The sequence below is a fragment of the Trichechus manatus genome, unplaced genomic scaffold (assembly GCF_000243295.1).
Source record: "Trichechus manatus latirostris isolate Lorelei unplaced genomic scaffold, TriManLat1.0 scaffold00003, whole genome shotgun sequence".
NCBI lineage: Eukaryota > Metazoa > Chordata > Mammalia > Sirenia > Trichechidae > Trichechus > Trichechus manatus.
In genome coordinates, this window is record NW_004443939.1 from 5,404,440 (window position 1) to 5,418,423 (window position 13,984).

Here is a 13,984-nt window from a genome sequence, read left to right on the forward strand (position 1 = left end):
TCAGAGTAGAGCTCTACTCCACAGGGTTTCAATGGCTGATTTTTCAGAAGTAGATTTCCAGGCCTTTCTTCCAAGGTGCCTCTAGGTAGACTTGAACTTGCAACTTGTGGTTAGTAGCCAAGTGCATTAACCATTTGCACCACCCAGGGATTCCTTACACATTCTTGTTGTTGTTGTTAGTTGCCATTGAATAAGCTCCAACTCTTAGCGACCTTATGTATTAACAGAACGCAAGGTTGCCTGGTCCTTCGCCATCTCCATGATCTTTGATGTTTTGGGGCCCACTGTTGAGGCTATTGTGTCAGTCTGTCTCCTTGAGAGTTTTCCTCACTTTCACTAACCCTCTACCAAACGTGATGTCCTTTTCTAGCAAATGGTCTTTCCTGAGTAAATGTATATTATATGAATTAATTTTGTAATGTGAAAATCTAAAGTGAATTCTGGTATCGATGCCCACAGGCTTCAGGCTAGGATTGAAGAAACCAGCAGTCTTCACCCTCTAGGAATACCCTGAGAGAGAGGACACCTTGATGAATGGGAAATATGAAGGTGGGAGGGTGAACAAATCTTGACAGCATCCAAATCCAGCATTCTGTTCAGTTCTGGAATCTGTCAGGCATTGACATATCCATACAAGCATTTGGTTCTGATGGACTTTAATGGAATTCCCTTGCAAACCACAAATTCTAAATTATCCCCTAGTAGGTAAAACATTTATAGGAGACATATTATTTTACCCTGAATACCCCCTGGATGCTGTTACACTGAATTGTGACAGTAGCAGAACACAGAGTAAGATCATCTTTTCCTAGGATGCCACTGTTACGCATTGATTTCTGTATATTTAAGAAGAGACCCTTTTTAAAAAGGGAAGGTACTTAATTCCATGCAGTCTTCCTATAGTGTTAGTTTTGTTTTTGTTTAATCTGAGGGTAAGACATTTTCTTTTGGAGAGGATGGGATAGTTTTTCCCAGGTCTGGAGATTAAACAATTTAGTAGGCATTTCACGTTCAGCTCACAAAAAGGGGATTTGCATATGAACTTGCTGCAGCAAGAAAACACATCTGAACGTGTTTCATGGGAACTATCTCTTTCCGTGGCAGCTTCCTTTTAGCCATCTTCCCCTTTTCTTTTCTTCATCCCTACAGGTCACCGGATTGAAACTGTCCCAGGACCTCGATGATCTTGCCATTCTCTACCTGGCCACAGTTCAAGCCACTGCTGTAAGACACTTTAATGCCATTTTTAAGGAGACTTAAGGCTATCTATAAACTTTAGGCCACATATTCCCTTCCCCAAGATACATCATATGCTTTGGTGACGGAGATTCTTAATTAAAAGGGAGCTTGCCAAAAAGAGACACTTTTCTGTCTGGAAGGAAATGTTGATGAAGGCCCGCACTCACTTTACTAATAATCTCACATAGCCAAGAGCTGAAAAGCATTAACGTCCTTGAATGTCATACTTGCCATTTATCTAATTTGTCTTCTAAATGCAATTACAGCAGGCAGATGCCAGGTATGTTTACATTAAGAAAAGCTGCTGTTAAAAATGTCCAAATTTCTAAAACACATAATATTGTTTACTTTACAAAAGGATTCATTATGGGTTTCCTTTAAATAGTAATCTTCCTTAGAACATGAAAGTGTGTGTTTTTAGATAATTAGCTGCTTAAATGAGAGGTTTAGATGGCTAAGGAGGTGGGGCGGTTTAAATCTAAAATGTTAGGAACTCTTAAACTGAAGATTAATCAAAAATGAAAACAGAATCTTAGAAGCTCAAAGATCATGCTCTGGGAAATCTTATTCTCTAGAGGTGGTCTGTGGGTGGGCTACAAGAGGGCTCTAAACTCCTGAAGTCACACATAAAAGGCCAGCTGTGTGCATATATTAGAGGGTGCCTTTTGGAGGTATGGGTCAGGGCTTTCCAGGTCTCAGAGCCAGAAATCCGTTGCTGTGGAGTCGATTCTAACTCACAGAGACCCTATAGGACAGAGTAGAACTGCCCCATAGGGTTTCCAAGGAGTGACTGGTGGATTCAAACTGCCTACCTTTTGGTTAGCAATAATTAATCCAGTGAGGCTTAGCCACTTCTAGAAAAAGAATAGGAACCAACCAAAGGAAAATCAGTTCACTAAAGTTTGATTCAAACTTGATTTTTCAGAAGCGTATCTGTTAACACAAAGTTTTTCAGTTTGTTAATACTGTATGGACATATTTGTATGCTATCTAATTATTCTGTTTCTCCAGACAATGACTTTCATAACCTCATTACTTCACATAATAAAACTGCATGCATGTTTATCCATATCACCAGCAAACTTGCTTTTCACATGCTCAGATTTGTCCAGGGTGCCATGTGCAACACGAGAGCAGCACTTCCCTCCTACTAAAGAAATATACCGTCTTTAATGCATCTACAAAGGAGTATAGAAATGGCCTACTTAATTAGATTAAACAGTCCTTTTTAGCTTATGGACCAGTTGACTGTGTCTTCCTGAAGCATCTATCTTATTGATTTAATGGTTTGGCCAGTTCAGTAAAATTAAACAAATTGCTTTCTGCATGGAAACTTGGTCAAAAATAGACAATTCTGACATCTATCAACATGGAGGGAGTGCGTAGTGAGATGAAAATGGAGAACGAAAGGATGCATCAGTAGTAATGACAATTATTTAGTGATCCTGTTTTGCAATAATGATTATAATAGTGGTAATAAATAACATGGCTTTAAGAGTGTTTATTATGTGGTGGGCACTGTGCTAAACACTTTACACACATTATCTGGTTAAACTTTATGAGACGGGTGTTATAATCCCCATTCCACAGATTAGAAACACTAAACCTCAGTCCAGTTAATTAACTTGCTCAAGGTCTTACAGTTAGTAAGACCTTGAACTGGGATTTGAACTCACAACTTTCCAGAATAAAACTAGATATGAGATGTATTGAGGAACTTTTATTTTTTGATTTCTTAATGTTATTGTATGAAGAGTTTTATAGTGAAATGCATCACCTCCATTGAAATGAATAATCCTGGAAAATAAAAGCTGTGATGTTTCCCCTTCTGAGTACCTGCTAAGAGGTGGACATGCAGGATAAAGCCGAACAGTATGGGCCAAGGGGCACCATCACATAATTGTAATGACCGTTACCTTTCATTGGGCGTTGACTCTGTACCAGGCACCAAACAGAGTGCCTCATCTACCTGTGGTTTAGGGCAGAGTAGGTAGGATTATCCTCATTTTACACAGGGAAGACCTTTGGCCTGAGGTCAAACGGCTAGTGAGTGGTGGTGGTGGTTGTTAGCTGCCCTCAAGTCAGCCCGATTCATGGCAACCCCACTCACAGGAAAACAAAACACTGCCCAGTCCTGTACCATCCCCGTTATCACTTGTAGATCAGACTGTTGTGATCTATAGGGTTTTCACTGGCTGATTTGCAGAAGTAGATTGCCAGGCCTGTCTTCCTAGACTGACTTAGTTTGGGAGCGCCACCAAAACTTGCTCATTATCATAGCAACACACAAGCCTCCACTGACAGATGGGTGGTGGCTACACGTGAAATGCATTGGCCAGGAATCAAAGCCGGATCTCCCTCAAAGGAAGCAAGAATTCTACCACTGAACCACTGTTCCCCCCAGTAAGTAGTACAGTGGCAATCTGAACCTCTGTCTGTCTCACCAGGAGCCCTGGTGACACCGTGGTTAAGTGCTCAGCTGCTAACCAAAGGTCTGCATTTTGAACCCACCAGCCGCTCCTGGGGAGAAAGATGTGGCAATCTGCTTCCATAAAGATTCCAGCCTTGGACACCCTGTGGGGCAGTACTACTGTCCTTGAGGGTGGCTATGAGTCAGAATCAACTCAATGGCACACAACATCTGTCTCACACTCGGCTCCTGCTCTATCCACTTCACCATACTGTATTTTCTTTGATCTATAAAAGCTACGTGGTGGAAATGAGCTTTCAGGCATTCTCAAGAACAGTTGTTACTTGCTGCATCTTGGAAGACATTAATTTGGCCTGGGATTGTCTCACAGAGGTCCCCTTCCTGGTAAGAGCATTGCATCAGAACTCCAGGAATGCAAAAATGAGGTTCAACTTAATGCAGGCAGGAGGGAGAGAAGCTAGCTACATTTTCCCAACTACCACACAATTGGAAAATCAATCTTGTATTTAATGGGCCATACATGTATTAAAAGCTATAATATTTATTCTCACCATTGTCTTAATGACCTTTATAATACCACGAAGGGAAGGCATTTTCAGATAAGACTTCATTGCAGATTCAATTGAATTGTGAGTTCAGTCTGCTTTGCAAAAGTATCTGGATATGCTGATTTTTTAGGTAAAAGTGTGCATTTTAATGAAGGATTCTCATAACAGATATTTTCCCAGAATGTTCCATTTGAAAAAGAATTTCATTGGCCTGGAACATTGTACTCACACCTATTTGTTGTTCATAACTTAAACAAATTCCTCCATATAGTAATATCTGTGGTTGGTATTTTGTAGGAATGGAGTGAAGTTAAAGAGAGATCCTAATAAAGTTAACTTGGGACTGCGCAAGTCCTCCATGAAGTAAAATTCTCTGTTGATCACCCTTAATTGAAAGACCTGTCAAACACCCAGTTTTATCCATAGTCTGTTCATCTATAGTTTCTTTTAAGAAAAGACCCTTAGAGAGTACTATTTGCATTTGAAGTCTCTCAATTTGCATTTTGTTGTGCATATTCCCAGTGGAATAGCCTAATTTTAATTTAAATTCTCTGTGAAAACATTTTTTCCAGAAAGGTGAGCACAAAATCATTTTAGCACAAAGCCCTTTGGCAGGGCATTTAAAGAGGGAGGAGCGGTTCACAGACTGGAGTCTGGGACACCGCAAGGGAATGCCCTGTAACTAAAGGCCTGCCCGAGTGGGAAATTCCAGTGGACAATGCAGCATGGGCCAGAGATGGCTGTCACAGTCCCTCTCAAGGGAGCGCCTCTTATTCAGAACACTTCTTTCCTTTTCCCAGAGAATGTGCTGTAACTTATCCTTGTCTCAGGCCTGCTCATCACATGGGCCCAGGTCCCTGGTCTTAGAAATATCAGAATATCCATTTCGCGTGGCATTTCCATGCAAGTTGAGAGACAGCTAACATCCCCCCAGCACACACACACACACACACACACACACACACACAAAAGGACTGTATTGCCTAAGGCAAATTATGTAACTCCACTGAATTTCAGTTCCCAGCTCTCTAAAGTGGGGATAACAATATGCAGTTTTCAAGTTTGTCTTAAGATTAGAGATGACATTAAAGTGCATAGCAGGGTGCCTCCCAGTACCAGTTGTCACTGAGTTGATTCCAACTCATAGCGGCCCCATGTGTGTCAGAATAGAACTGTGCTCCATAGGGTTTTCAATGGCTTTCCAGGCATTTCTTGTAAGGTGCCTCTGGGTAGACTTGAACCTCTAACTTTTTGGTTAGCAGCCAAAGGTATTAACAGTTTGCACCTTCCAGGGACTCTGCAGAGTGCCTAGCATACAGCTGATACTCAGAGTAGCTTTCATTTGTAAGCACCTTCTGTGGGCTGAACACTCAGCTACCAGTTTTACATATGCTGTCTACATCAGCAACTGTTGAAAGGTTGTATTACTGAATTTCATCAAGTCTAAGACTGCATTTTTGGGGGTGGGGGCACGTTAACATTTCTGTCAATCCCTATCATTTCCAAATGAGTTAATATGGCATTATTATTCCCATTTTAAAATGAGAATTGAGTCTTAGAAAGGCTAGGTACAAGGTTAATACAAGAAATAGATGAAATGCTTGAGTACCATCCTAGCTTTTTTTTAAATTCAAAACCCATGCTGTTGGGTATTACAGATTCATGCCATAGAGTGAACTAAGGTTACCTGGAATCCAGGGACACCAGATGATCACTGGTGGACTCAAGGGCATTGTAGACCTCCTGAAATTATTTATATTTTTGAATGTGAATTGTTTTTTCTAGGGAGGTCAATACGTTTTGTCCTATTCTCAAGGGGGTTCATGACCCCAAAAAAGCTTAAGAAAGAACATCTGGGGCTAATCAGCCATATTCAATAAGCAGGATCTGGCCTTATACAGTACAACATGTTTTAATTTTTTAAACACATCTGTGTATTATTTTGGGAGGCCCAAATTCATCTAATTCATATTCTTACCAGATTCACACATAGCTTCAGTGAACCCTAAAGACCTCTGGTCTGGAATTGCTGCACCTTTTGCTCCTGAATGGGTCCCTCATCATTTACTCCACAGTGATCAGGATTTCATGTCCAGTCGTCCACAGATCACCTTCTCACCACTCTCTCCCCTGAAACACCTCCAGGGGGCAGACAGCTGGGGGCAGACAGCTCTCCAGACAGCTTCCAGTGCCTGACATCCCACTCCCTCAGGGCCTGGGTCAGGTGAACATCTGGTCTCCTCCCAGGCCCTCTTCCTTTACCTTGATAAAACCTCTGATCCTTCATGCCCTCAGGCTAAACTACTATCTTCTTTGTGCACTTGGATACCAACTTCCCAAAAACATTGTCACACTTTCACTAAAAACTTTGATATTGCTTACATCCTCTTTCTAGTGCAATCCCTGTCTTCTTGGCGACTGCACCATCTATGGAGACACTTCGGCCTCTCAGGTTCTTGACCTCCTCGTCTCCACCGACCTTCTCCTCCTTTCCCGTTAGCAACTCCCATGTCCACAACTGGGACTTTGTCAGTTTCCCCCCACCCCCAAACATTTCAAGGGCTATCTACCCTCCAAAAATCCACATCCCTAGGGGACAAAACCTCTTCCCCATTTCTCTCGGGAGCCACTTTCTCAAACATCACCATGCAGCTGCCTCCTTAAGGCCATATCACAGTTCATCTTTTTGTTTGTAATCCTTATACAAAATTAGTTATGATTTTTGAGCTTCCAGTTCTTGAACTTCCAAACAAACTATGACTTTTAACTATTCAAATGTCCTAGATAAATCTGAAGAATTGTATGGTAAAATTCCCCTTGATAACCCAAGGCAATGCCCTATTCTCAAGCATCAAAGGTTTTTATTGAGTTTAGTATACTTAGCAAGACAAGTATGAGGATAATGCATTTTAGGAAGATAGCAAGGCACAAGGATGGAAATGAAAATATAGGAAGTCCTGAGCCAACCAGACCATGTGATTTTCCATCATCTCAGGTCATTAAGGACTGAGGGGGAATGGATTCTGTCTCCAGAAGCCTCATTATTAGGGAACCACTACCTAGTTTCAGGTGGTAACAAAGATAATTCTGTTTATTTGCAGCCTGAATCCTTGTGTCTCACCTTCTTTACACAGTTAGAACCCTATTTGCATGTTGCTGCGGCTGGATTGGTTGGTGCCCTTTCCAAGGAACAAACGTCTTTAATTTCAATTCAGTAAAGGAAGACAGACTAGGAGTCACTGAATCTATTAATTCCAGAAAACTGTTGCAAATCATTCTATTCCGAGTACCTAATGGAGGACCTGGGCCACCATAGACACTCATCAAATATTTGTTTGAATGAACGATGTTAATAGTAACTCCGTTAACATTGTCAATTGTTTTTGTCAAGGCTGTGTTACTACTGATAGAAGCAAATGGTGTAGTAATTAAGCAGGCTTGGAGTCAAGCATGCCTATGTTGGAATTCCCACCCTGCAACTTAATTAACTCTGTGATGCTAGGCAACATAATCTCTCTGAGTCTCAGCTTTCTGAGATAGTGTATGTAAAGCTCTTCGTGCAGTGTCGGGCAGTAGGTAAACACTTAGCACATGTTCAATGTCATTTACTATTTTTATCATACTAATGATGCCTTCTTGTGCTTTTGCCTTTAAGTTTGGAACCCGCCACATTATAGAGGCCATGGTGGCTGCAGGGCACTCTGTCAGTACTCTTTTCCTGTGTGGGGGCCTGAGCAAGAATCCCCTTTTTGTGCAAATGCATGCGGATATTACTGGTAAGTCTGGGGAGGAAGAAAGAAGACCGTTATAGGCTTGCCAGCAAATGGGCAGGGCTAAGCTCTGGGCAGGGTTGGGAATAGCATCTAGGTGGTGTGCCAAATTATATTGGATTTATATGTTAAAAAGTTTTTTGTTTTTTTTTCCTTAAGATAACTATGAAGTCTTTGTAATCATGATGGGAAAAGTGACTCCTGTGTATATCCAACTATTGAGTGCTGGTGAGAAATGAGATGAGAGAGGTCAGCAGGGGCTAGGGCCCAATACAAGCATTTACTGAACACTTTTGAGTACCTCTTCTGACCAAGGCATTGTGGGGAGGACTGAAGATATAGAATGAGGAAGACATAATTGCTGCTCCCAGGAGCTCACAGGCTATTAACAGAGGCAAACAGCAAACAGACATATTAAATTTAACGTGGCAGGAGCTTTCAGTGAGCTGAGCACAGGGGCTGTGGAGACATGGTAGGCACCTCACCCAGTCTTGGACCTATGAAGGTGCAGGGCAAGTGGTCAGGAAGAAGTGATATCCGAGTCATGTTGAAGAAAGAATGTTGAGCCCAGCTGTTGTGGGAACTGTGGGTCTGGCTGCAGCCTGGGAATTTGAGCTCTAAGACCCTGAGATCCTGTGATTCCTTCTCAGCCCATTAGAATCAGGGATCATAGTACAGATGGAGAGAATCCACAGTAATCAGCTGAGCTCTTCATGATATGGGTAGACAACAGGAGACAGTATTCTCAGTAGAGGCCCCTGGGCCCCAAGGAAGAGGCCCCAGTGACAGGAGGCTTGCTGGTGTTGCAAAACTGGCCGGGACTTCTGTCCCTCTGAACCGGGTACTCCCATCCCTCTTGTTCCTTTCCTCCCCAGTGTCTCCTGTCAACTGGTGTTCCTTCTGAGGACCCATCCCAGAGTGGCCAGGTACCAGGGTGGTGCAAGGGAAGAACAGGGCAAAGAGTTAGACGTGGCTCCTAGCCACAACTTTAGCCTGCTATGTGCTGCCTTACCCTGGCCTCCATTCCTCACAACCCCTCGCTGTCTCCCATCCCCTGGGTTCCTTACCTCTGACAGATGGGTAGGTCAAAGTCTCTGCCCCTCCCTTTGTGTTATTCCCTCCTCCTCTCCATCCAGGCCATACCCTTGACTACTTCCTGCAGATGAGAGCTTTACCAAATGTGATGGACATAGTTGCCCACAGCATTTGAGATGAAACTAAATAAGTTAATCATCCCCATCTTGGAGATAGGTAGACTGAGGCACAAGACAGACAACAGTATAGAAAAGCACACAGTCTAAGGATGAATATCTCAGGATGTTAGGTATAGAAATTACTGTATCATTAACCAAGCTCCCACTGTATGTCAGTGTAGCTCACTTTATATGCATTTAATCCTCACACACCGCTAAAAGGTAGTTGGTGCCCCCATCTTACAGACAAGGAAACTGAGGCTCAGGGAGGTGAATTAAATTGACTATCCAAAGTCAAGGAGCCTAGTGGCACAGTGGTTAAGAGCTTGGCTGCTAACCAAAGGGTCAGCAGTTTGAATCCACCAGGCGCTCCTTGGAAACCCAATGGGGCAGTTCTACTTTGTCCTATAGAGTCACTATGAGTCGGAATTGACTTGATGGCAACAAGTTTGGTAGGTTTGGGTTTTTTTATCCACAGTCAAACAGCCAGTAAGGGCAGGACCATACTGTGACCTGCGGATGTCCAGGCCCAACATCTCCGCTCTTTCCCCTACACTATGCTGCTGACCCAGGTTTCTTGACTTTTCTGCCAAGTTTGTAACTGTTTAATGATGACCTCTCTTTCCTGAGGCATCCAATACGTGTGGAAGTATGCCTTTCTGAGGGAGAGAGAGGAAATTGATTTAAAAAAAAAAAAAAAAGGAGCCCAGATTACCTTATAATTTTCATGAGGAGAAAAAAGCATAACTACATTTTATCTAAATATCAGTTGGCTGATTCAGATAAGTTCAGACTTAAAATTTGATTTATGACTTTCCAATTTCCAGACTTCAAATAGGAGCCCTGGTAGCGCAACAGTTAAGTACTCAGTTGCTAACCAAAAGGCTAATGGTTCAAACCCACCCAGTCACTCTGCAGGAGAAAGACTTGGCGATCTGCTCCCATAAAGATTTACAGCCTAGAAAACCCTATGGGGCAGTTCTACTCTGTCAGTTGGGGTCTCTAAGAGTCAAAAATCAACTTGATGACTCCTAACAATAGCCAAAAAGACTTCCTACCTGAATGTAAGAGAGAAGATGAAAATCAGCCTGGGGAGCATATTCCTCGAGGGAGTGGGAAACAGGGACCCCAAGAGCTGGGCAGCCATGAGTGACCCAGGGCACTGATTCGGCACTGCAGTTCTGGCTTCCTTTGGGAAATCGGGTCATCGGCCAGGACTTAACACCCCTGAGCTGACTCAGAAGCAAGGGGAGGAGGGCGGGTGTGCAGCAGCTTCACATAAAGGTCTGCTTTGGAGACTGTTCTCCGCCAGGCCTTTGAATGAAAAGGCTGTTAATCGTTATTTGGATTCCAATTAAAACTGGACCCTTTGTCTCTAACGAGGGACCAGTTACAGTTCTGGACAAAGGGACCTTTTCTTAGGCCTGGAATTCCTCTCCCTTTGGAAGCCTGTGACTGACAAGCAATGGCAAAGTGCATCTGCCTTTAAATGCTTTGGGTTCTGCTAAATTCATTAATGAATCAGATAAAATAGTTCACATTCCAGGCAAAGCCGCCCTCCTCCTCTCTTTCACCCAGCACTCAGAGAGAAGAACATATTTGCATTTGTCCCTGTAAAAACCATGTACACAGCAGCAGGTAATATCTTTGGTGCCTTTAAACATTGTAGTTGCTCTCGTTTTCTTGCAAAGAAAGACTTAAAGAGGACCTTGGATCCAATCATGCTTCTCAGGAATACACGTGAAAAACACAGTGAAATTTGGAGACGTTTTTGGAGACAGTGTGGGGTAGTGGAAAGAGCAGAAGACCAGCTCTGTGACATTGGACAAGTTGCTTTACCTCTCTGAGCCTCAGTTCCCTCTTCTGTAAAATGGAGACAATATTACCTCCTTCATATAGATCGAGCTCAGGAATAAATGCTGGCGGATTTGTGAGCACCATGCTCTGTGCCTGGCTCAAAGGAGGTGTTCAATAAATGTTAGTTCACGTCTTCCCTCCAGGCAGCCTGAGAAGAGGAGAAGATGTGTTTGAGAAAAAGGCAGTTTAATATGTTGTAAGTGAATCTTTGCCATTTTGGGAACAGCTTGCTCCGTGCAAGCAGGGCGAGTAGGGCTTTGCCAACTTGAGAAATGTCCTCTGCGTGAGAAGGAAGAGCCTCTGTGTGCCTGAGCCATTTAGTTTACTGTGGTTGCAAGAAATACTTGGTGTGTACTAAGTAACTGTACACAAATGGGTTTCCCCACTGACTTGGGACTAAATGTTCCCTCTTCTAAATGTTATTTTTTTAGTGCTGGCTATTAGAGTGGGGGTTTACCTCTTCCTGTTGTCTTCATTATTTTAGTCATTTGTTCATTTATTCACTCAAAGACAATCCCTGAATACACCAGTATGCCAAGCACTGAGCTTGGCATGGGGATGCAAAGAAGAACAATAATGTTCTGCCAAGAGCTCATCACAAAACACAAAAAAGTGCTCTAAGTGCTAGGACTAGTATCCAGCGAGAGTACAGTAGGGACCCAGAGGAGGGAGGGGTCAGTGTCAGTCAGGACCAGACAGAAAACAGATGGCACCCTCAAATTGGGTTAACTGGAAGAAAAATGGAATAAAGGGTCCATTTACAGAGATGGGGGCAGGGTATGGAGTCCCTGGGTGGTGCAAACAGTTAACATGCTCAGCCGCTAACGAAAAGGTTGGAAGTTCGAGTACACCCAGAGGCACCTCAGAACAAAGGCTTAGAGATCTACTTCCAAAAATCACCCATTGAAAATCCTATGGAGCACAGTTCTACTCTGACACACGTGGACGCTTCATGAGTCAGAGTTGATTCAGCAGCAACTGGTACCTGGTGGGCAGGGTGTACAGGTGACCAGGAAGTATCCTGGAGCTACTAACAGTATTACCACCCCTAGGTCTGAGGGCATGATATGAAGAGGGCCTCCCAACAGGAGCTTAGTTAAGGACACAGCCAGAGGGCAAGGGGGCTTCAGATATGGTCCACACTGGCCAATCTCCCAAGGCCCAGAGCAGGGAGTGAACCTGAGGAGGTAATGGCAGACGTCCAGCAGGGGGTTAGTTGTACTGTGGGTGATGGAGGTAAGGAAAGACTTCAAAGACAAGGTAAACCTCGAGAATAATAACAGTTAATGCTAATATGGGGCTTTCTCTGAGCCAAGCACTGTTCTAAGTGCTTTACTTATATTAATTGATATAAGTGCCTTACTTATACTAGCACTTTTAATAATCCTCACAGCAATCCTGTGAGGTAAGTCAAATTTTAACCCCGTTTTGCAGATGAGGAAACCGAGGCATAGAGAGAGGTTAGGTAAGTTGCCCAGAATCACACAGCTAAGTCAGTGAGGCAGCCAGAATACAAACCTGGCAGTCTGGCTCCAGAAAACTTTGGGGTGCAGCTTGAGAGCTAATGGGGGATTCACCAGCTTCACCTGCGACTCTGGTTCCCAAGGGGAGGGGCCTGTCAGTAGCCCCTCGTTGGCTTAGAGGTAGTGAAGCTTTTGACAGGGTAAGGAGGACCTGGGAGCTAATAGAACCAGGAAGCATTTGAAAGTGCTATCTTGGCGATGCAGCAGTTAAGAACTCAGCTGTTAACCAAAAGGCCAGCAGTTCAAATCTACCAGCTGCTCCTTGGAAACCCTATAGGACAGTTCTACACTGTCCTATAGGGTCGCTATGAGTTGGAATCGACTTGACAGCAGCGGGTCTGGTTGTTTTGTTTGTTTGTTTTTATCTTCTAAAAGGCTCCAGGTCCACAGAGAAGGCTTGGTGCCCACGTGGGAGCCGGGTGGTTGCAGTCACACCAATGTCAGCACAATCTCCGGGATTCTGCAAAGGCCATGCAGTGCTCTCCCACAGCCCGCCAGTGTGGTCTGCCCTGTCCCTTCCCCACATCCTCCATAACACTGATCCAGTTTCTGGCCCAGGAGAAGTGCATGTTGAGAGGCTTCACTCACCATCAGTATTAATTCTAATAAGCAGCCACCATCTTGTGGGCTTACCATAGGCCGGAAATGTGCTAAGCACTGTATAGGCATTCTTTCATTTATCCTCACAACAAACCTGTGGGGTAAGTCTCATTATCATCATCCCCATCTTACAGATGGGGAAACTGACGCTAAAAGAGTTTAAGTGACTTGCTGAAGGTTACAGAGCAAATAGAACCAGGAAGCAAACCCATGTCAGAGCTTTTCTCAGAGAGTCTACCCCACCTGATATCTGCAGCCCACTCTTGGCAAAGTCTCAAGCACCAGCCCTGCAGTATGGGCACTGGGGCCCATAAGTCCCCTGGAGTTTGTTTGGGGTTTCTGTTCCCCATCCTCTTTGTCTGGGGTGGCTGGGGCAGCTGACCCAGCCCTGGAGTAGAAGGAGGGGGCAGGAGGTAGTGAGGGTGCAGGGAAGGTGCATCAAGGATGTCTACCCAGAAAAGACTGGAAGAAGAATCAAATCTCTGAAAAAAATAATTCTTATGTCTTAAGTAGAGGAAGATCTTACAGGTCTGGCCACAGAACTTACCTCTGTGGAGTTTGTTGCCATCTCCTGATTAGCAGATACGTATGTATGTATGTGTATGTATATATGTATATTTATGTCCGTATATACACATTTCAACAAGTTGCTATCTGTTAGTGAAGGCTTGTGTGCTGCCATGATGCTGAACAGGTTTTAGGGAAGCTTCCTGACTAAGATGCACTAGGCAATCTACTTCTAAAAATCAGCCAATGAAAATCTTATGGATCACAATGGTCTGATCCACAGCCAATCATGGGAATGGTGCAGGACCAGGTAGCA

General features: G+C 43.6%; 1 protein-coding gene across 1 annotated transcript in view; it reads left to right on the top strand.

The window, feature by feature from the left end:
- FGGY (FGGY carbohydrate kinase domain containing) overlaps positions 1–13,984 on the top strand; it is a 557,022-nt gene that overhangs the window by 440,611 nt on the left and 102,427 nt on the right. Inside the window, exons 12-13 of the mRNA XM_004368991.2 lie at positions 1,150–1,224; positions 7,874–7,994. Of these exons, the coding sequence (XP_004369048.1) occupies positions 1,150–1,224; positions 7,874–7,994 (196 nt within the window). The remainder of the gene's footprint in view (positions 1–1,149; positions 1,225–7,873; positions 7,995–13,984) is intronic.